General features: G+C 42.6%; 2 protein-coding genes across 7 annotated transcripts in view; one reads left to right on the forward strand and one right to left on the reverse strand.

Moving 5' to 3' along the window:
• Positions 1-915: 915 nt before the first annotated feature.
• On the reverse strand, positions 916-3,586 carry cd2bp2 (CD2 (cytoplasmic tail) binding protein 2). Of its 3 annotated transcripts, none has more exons than XM_084036293.1 (7): positions 3,515-3,586; positions 3,163-3,235; positions 2,748-2,880; positions 2,259-2,416; positions 1,598-2,177; positions 1,424-1,509; positions 916-1,168 (listed from the first exon to the last, which is right to left on the reverse strand). In XM_084036293.1, exons 2-7 carry the CDS (start codon positions 3,229-3,231, stop codon positions 1,058-1,060), a joined length of 1,137 nt encoding a protein of 378 aa, XP_083892419.1. In that variant the 5' UTR covers positions 3,232-3,235; positions 3,515-3,586; the 3' UTR covers positions 916-1,057. The 3 variants fall into 3 exon arrangements, with proteins under 3 accessions (XP_083892419.1, XP_083892420.1, XP_083892418.1); XM_084036294.1 differs by having other exon boundaries at positions 3,163-3,258; positions 3,515-3,532; XM_084036292.1 differs by having other exon boundaries at positions 3,163-3,558.
• A 711-nt stretch (positions 3,587-4,297) lies between these two features.
• Positions 4,298-6,069, forward strand: part of pheta2 (PH domain containing endocytic trafficking adaptor 2) — a 2,775-nt gene continuing 1,003 nt past the window's right edge. Inside the window, exons 1-4 of one of the 4 annotated variants that reach the window (XM_084036307.1) lie at positions 4,298-4,759; positions 5,171-5,279; positions 5,364-5,664; positions 5,913-6,069. The exon at positions 5,913-6,069 is cut by the window's right edge and continues 1,003 nt beyond it. In XM_084036307.1, coding sequence (XP_083892433.1) covers positions 5,199-5,279; positions 5,364-5,664; positions 5,913-6,069 — 539 coding nt within the window. In that variant the 5' untranslated portion in view covers positions 4,298-4,759; positions 5,171-5,198. Of the gene's footprint in view, positions 4,760-5,170; positions 5,280-5,360; positions 5,665-5,912 lie in introns of all 4 variants that reach the window. The other 3 variants (XM_084036308.1, XM_084036306.1, XM_084036305.1) reach the window with 3 other exon arrangements.

The following is a 6,069-nucleotide window of genomic DNA, read 5'->3' on the forward strand; positions in this document are numbered from 1 at the left end:
GACATCTGGCCAATTGGAGAAGACTTTGACTGGTGGAGGGTAGCCAATAGGAGAGCGATAACAGACAGCACCAGTTTTCTTTTATGTCCTCGAGTGACCTATTATCTTTAAAAGAACCACATTTTATTGAGTGGACGCCTTAAAATTATAGTTAATCTGCCAACATCAGCCACAAGTATCGGCTAAGATAAAAATAAATAAATAAATAACTGGACTGATGACTGAACGAGCCCAGAACCTCTGTCTTTGTCTGGAGTCAGTAAATTATTCTGTTTGAAGTAAGCATCTTCTAATTGTGGTCTAAATCATAAGAGACACAAATACTACACACAAAATACACAAAATTACTACAAAGGACATAAATTAAGATGACAGGGAACAACGATGAAGAGATACCAAACATTTACAAACACAAAAAAGATTGAAAGGAGACACAGAACAAACACAGAGTGTATAAAAGATGCAAATTACAAAAAGAAACAGAAACACAAAGACAGAACAACTACAAGGGAACACAAAAGGACAGCATTGAGACAGAAACCCAGAGACAACGATGGGAGTGCTGGAGTCTATGAAGCAAAAAATAAAATACGATAGCGTAAGACATTTTGACAACCTGGAATGATGAAATCTTGGACATTTTGGCTCGACTTCAGTGCAGGATTAATGGTTTTGCACGGCCCTAATTGTACATCGTCTTGTCACTTGTGACATTATAAACCTGTCCAGTTTAATCTTTTGCATATTCTAAATAATTTGAATTATCTCCATATTTTACATCTTGGGAACACTACTGACGTATTAGTGACTCTATAAGTAGATATAATATCTACCGAGTGTATCTAAGTGTGAATACATCTCCTGATTCTATCCTCAGCATGATGATTTTAAGAAATACAATAAGAAAGACAGAAGAATGGCTGAGCAACACCACATACATGAAGCATTTATTTAAAAACAATGTACAGAAAACAAAGCCCCTGTTAGACGGATGGATTCGGAGCCACCAAACCAAAGGTTTCCTAATGGTGATGATTGGTTTAATGCTGGACAGAGATCATGTGTACAGCTCAAAGTCCAGCCTCCTGGAGTTGTAGAACTGAGATCCCTTCTGGTCGATCCTCTTGCAGTAAACACCAGTGCTGAAATAGCCTTCATCCACCCAACCCTAGAAAACAGACGAGATGAAGACTTAAACCTGCAGCCTGGTCATCTAGTAGACATTATGGGATGTACTGAGAACTTGGAAGGTACGTTTGCAGGAGTGAAAACTAAATAACTGGGTAAGTTAAAGAAAGTTGTTTTTTAATGTGTCAGTATAGATACATGTGATTAAACTAATTCATTTGTGCCATATACAGTATATCCATGAAAACTAAATAACTTGTACACTGAGTCACGTACAAACTCAAGAACAGAATACCTGCATCTGCATACTGGTGAAGGGGCCAAACACCTCTGAATCATCTTTATTCTCCCACTTGTACTCCCACAGGACTTCATCGCTCACTGAGAAGAGGACCAAACAGGATTAGACAAGATATCATCTTTACTCAGTGCTATTAAAGGAAATGGTTCACAAGTAACGCTAAGAAACCTCTTGTGTCTTCTTCCTCTTCTGATCGGCTTGGATGCGTCTCGTCAAATTTATCTGCGAACATGTCAAGCTCGTCCCCGTCTTCAGCGGCTTCTGCTTTACTCCCCACGGCTGGTTTCTTGCTGCTCATGCTCTTCATCAAATAGGCCAGTTTTTCATAGGTTTGCTGATAGATCTCAAACATCCCAGACCCAACCAATCTGTCAGCCAGCGCCGTGAGCCTGTCGAGCTTCTCTGTATCCCTTTTGTTCTCCTCTGTGGCTTCACTCTCTTCCCTCAGCTTCCCCTTCTTCCGTCCTCCGAGGCCCCCTAGCCGACGCAGCCCCTTGGCAACGGTCTCCCCGGGTAGCAACAGTTCCACCACGGCTTCAGTGAGCTGGTGCTGCGTGTAGGAAGCCAGCGGGTCCTCTGCAGGCTCCATCTCCTCATCTCCTTCTTCTTCCTCATCCGCTTTTTTGTCCGCCTGCTTCTCCTCTCTCTGTTTCTCTTCCTCAGCCTCATCTTCATCGCCTGCTCTGCGTTTCCGTTTGGCTCCAAGTCCTTTCTTCTTTTGTTTGAAAGGTTGTTCTTTTACTCTCACCTGGAAAATGTAACTTAGATTACTGCACAATACTTGACATGTTTTCAGGCATGAAGGAAAAATCTCTAAAATTACAAATACCCAGTCAATGTTGTCAAGCCAGTTGTCTCTAATCTCTTCTTCCTTTTTGACAAAGTAGTTTCCCTCGGAGTCAAAGTACCCTTCCTGCATCTCCTCATCCAGGTTGAAAGGCGTAATGGAAACTCCCTCGTCATAGTCGATTGTTGCTCCCTCTTGGCCTGAAGATTATACATAAACATATACATATATATATAAATATAAAGTATTATTACTGATATTCCATGTTGAGGCAACACATTATCTTACTACACGTATGCATGGTGTGTAGCAGAAGTGGACAAATCATTTCCAGAATCAAATAATTCAGCTCCTATCTGTTAAGAGTTTGCTTAATTCTAATGGTCATTATAGGGAGAAATTATAGATTTATACTTGTGAAGAACATTAAATATAGGCTCAAGAGTGCATGGACATTTTGTACATTCAATGAGTGTATATTGAAAGTTCTGTCATCAATCACTTATAGTTCTAATATTAAAGAAGACATACCCTCCACGTCATCACTGGCCAGAATATCATATTTGTTGGTGCTTTTTGTGTCTTCCCCTTCATCCTCTTCATCGCTATCAAGAGAATGTTTGCCCTTAAACCTGGAGCCTGGTCCGCTCACAGCCTCACAGGTCTGTAGAACAGAAGAAGAACAGACATATCACAACATTATTTCACAGAAGAAGGAAAACAGGCGTCCCTTTGCCTGCGAGGCTGAATTACTTATGTATTCACTGCCGTTGGTTTGGCTCTATGACCGTCAACCTGTCCGTGTGTTCATATTATAGCATCTACAGCCTCTGTAACCCCAAGTTAAACTTGTGTGACAGTAAAGGATCTAAACGGTGTGGCTGAGACCGAACCGCGCCTCCGTTAGTAAACATGAACGGGGCAGTGCTAACGGTGCTAACGGTACCTTTTTGTTCGGGAGCTCTTCGTCCAGCTCGACCCCTCCGTCCTCAAACGTCACTTTCCTCTTCGGCATGGCGCTACACAAGGCGAGACAGCAACTCTGTTATCGGGCAACGTACAACACGACTCAGTGGCAACACGCAACGCTGTGAATATGAGCGGTAAGCGCACAGCTCATGTTAGCTTCGTCGCTAAACATGTTAGCAAACAACAGCGCATGCAGAACAAGTGACGCAGTTATCACAGTCCAAACTCGTGCTAACGACTAGTTAGCTGCTAACAAATGTTCTGTTTACCACGGCGGGACATTTACGAACAAGGTTACGCTGATATTTAGCTGGAAAGTGTGTCGAGACCTGCTGAACCGACGTTCGTTTTCGTTTCTTCTTCGCGTGTTGTCTTCTTCTCTTGCTGAATGTCGGCGCTGGTAGGCCAACAGCGATGCGGCTCGTTACCGCCACCTTCTGGCGACGAGTGCAGCTCGGCGGACGAAGTAGTACAAAAATTACATTACATGATAAAAATGCTCAGGAATCTAAAAACACTACCTAAGTATACAACTTGTGTAAATGTAATTACTACTGTATATACATAGTAAGATAAATCAGTTAACAGTTGATCAATAGATCAACAGCAATTATTATTATGCTAAAATATGAGGATTCATTACTTAATTAAAAAAATCAGAAATGCCTAATCCGTCCTTTTCAGGGACATCCACTGATCTGGCATGGACACTCCCATCAAACTGTTACCTTCTCATACATTATGGTATAAAGATTGTTGTCTCATAATGTAAATGTAATGCTTGATTGAATGAAATGTTTTATTTGAAATAAAAACATTAATAAAGACAGCGTGCAGACTGTGGAGACGCTACACAGTAATCTCTTCACTATGAAGTTCCTTGAGGGCTTTAAGGATGAAACATTGAAAATAACAAGCAGAGGAATGAAGTGGAACATTTTCAAGAGATGACAGAACATCTGTTCCTATTCACTGATACAAACGTTATTCTTATTTAGATTTTAATAAACAGAGACCGATGTGGGCATGACGTTGCTTTAAAAGCAGAAAAGAGGATTTGGCACACCTGATACAGCTTGTTCATTACATCTGAACAGAAGCTGCACATCTCCCTCACTCAAAGGGACTTTTGCTCTTCAAAACTCATTTGAAGTCAGAAAGAGAAACACACAAAGCAGAAGTGAGAGAGCTGAGACACACACACACACACACACACACACACACACACACACACACACACACTTCAGACCTCGACCTCCTCGTCACCATCCAGCATCTCACTCCCAGGTAGCAGGTCTGCTGAGCAGCTGCTCGGTTCGGCTGATCCAGCGGCTCAGCGGAGAGGGAAGAGAACATAATATGTCAGGATTCTGTTACCAGGAAGTGGGTCGAGTTATTTATATTTCAACACTTGTCCTCTCGTCCCCGAGGGAGAAGCCATGGTAGTAACCTGAGACTATACCTTCAAACATCGTCCTGGATGTTCTGATAGTCGACGGAGACGAGATCTGTGGATGTAAATAAAGACTGTGTGGAAGTCTACGGTGAGCCTGACAGGGATTCAACATTAAGAGGTAAGTCTGAGTCACCGCTGCTGTGGAAGGAGGACAGGCATGCTTTATTGGTTTGAGCTCAAATCTAATATTCTTATTGTCCTTATAACTTATAATAATGTCTGTCTATTCATAAAGTATATTTGGAATAACAGTATGTTCCCCCATCTTTAGTTCACTTGGAGTAGCATTGCCTTCAGTATAAGGGATATTATTAATAATAATAATAATAATAATAATAACAACGACAATCATTAAATAATTTGAATATTATAATTTTATAATTATATTATATAATATATTATCAATATTATTTAATAATAAGAATATAAAAATAATTACAATAAAAAGTGTGAATTTGGAGCATATAATTAAAGATGTACTGAATGGAAATGGATTCTCCCACATTTGTTATATTTTGCACTCTGAAAGTAAAACCTTCTCCCCTCGAAGTGTTGGGATGAAGCTCCATGAGAAGATTTTGACCCATTACCATTCCTGCACCTCTCCGGTGGATAAAGAGGGATATCTCTACAAAAAGGTTTGGATAAACACGAGAGATGGAATCACTGATTTCCTCTAGATGTCCAATGTAATCATCCTTTCTCTCCTTCCATCACAGAAGGAGAGGAATGCCACCTACCAGCGGCGGTGGTTCGTCCTGAAGGCCAACCTGCTCTTCTACCAGGAGCGCCCGGCCGACCGACACCTGCTGGGGGTCATCGTGCTGGAGGGCTGTGCTGTCCGGCGCTCCGAGTCCGACGGCCAGTTTGCCTTCTCCGTGGGGTTTGAAGGGCCCGGACGCAAGACCTACAGATTTGCAGCCGTGGACGGTCGGAGTCAGGAGGGCTGGGTGAAAGCTCTGCTCTCGGCCAGCCACGGTTACCTGTCGGTGCTGGTGAGAGCCCTGGGCAGACAGTATGAAGGTGTGTCCTCACTTCAAGGATGTGCAGCTCGTATGTCTCATACAGCCAGGACTCCCAGAAAGACATGGTCCTCTGTAGAGTCCTTTTAAAACTGTGTGTTCTATAAAACATTCAAGGTACGGTAGACAGATGTTTCTGATTGTCCCCAAACAAGAGCTGGAAAACGAGCACATTTCCCAAAATGACAAAGTTGTGTTTTGGTGTTTTCTAAATGAATTGTTTGTGGGTTTCCTGTCCTCCATCTGCAGATGCTAAACAGCAGCAGGGTTCTGGTGAATCCCGTCCCAGCTCCTCCATCGGTGGCCTCACCAGCAGCTCCCTCCTCCTCCCGTTGCCAGGGACGACGGCAGCGGTCAGGGAGGGGAGGAGCTGGTCCGCGCCCACCAAAGTGGTGGCTAAGAAGTC

This window comes from Eutrigla gurnardus (genome assembly GCF_963514095.1).
Source record: "Eutrigla gurnardus genome assembly, chromosome: 20".
In the NCBI taxonomy this organism is placed as follows: domain Eukaryota; kingdom Metazoa; phylum Chordata; class Actinopteri; order Perciformes; family Triglidae; genus Eutrigla; species Eutrigla gurnardus.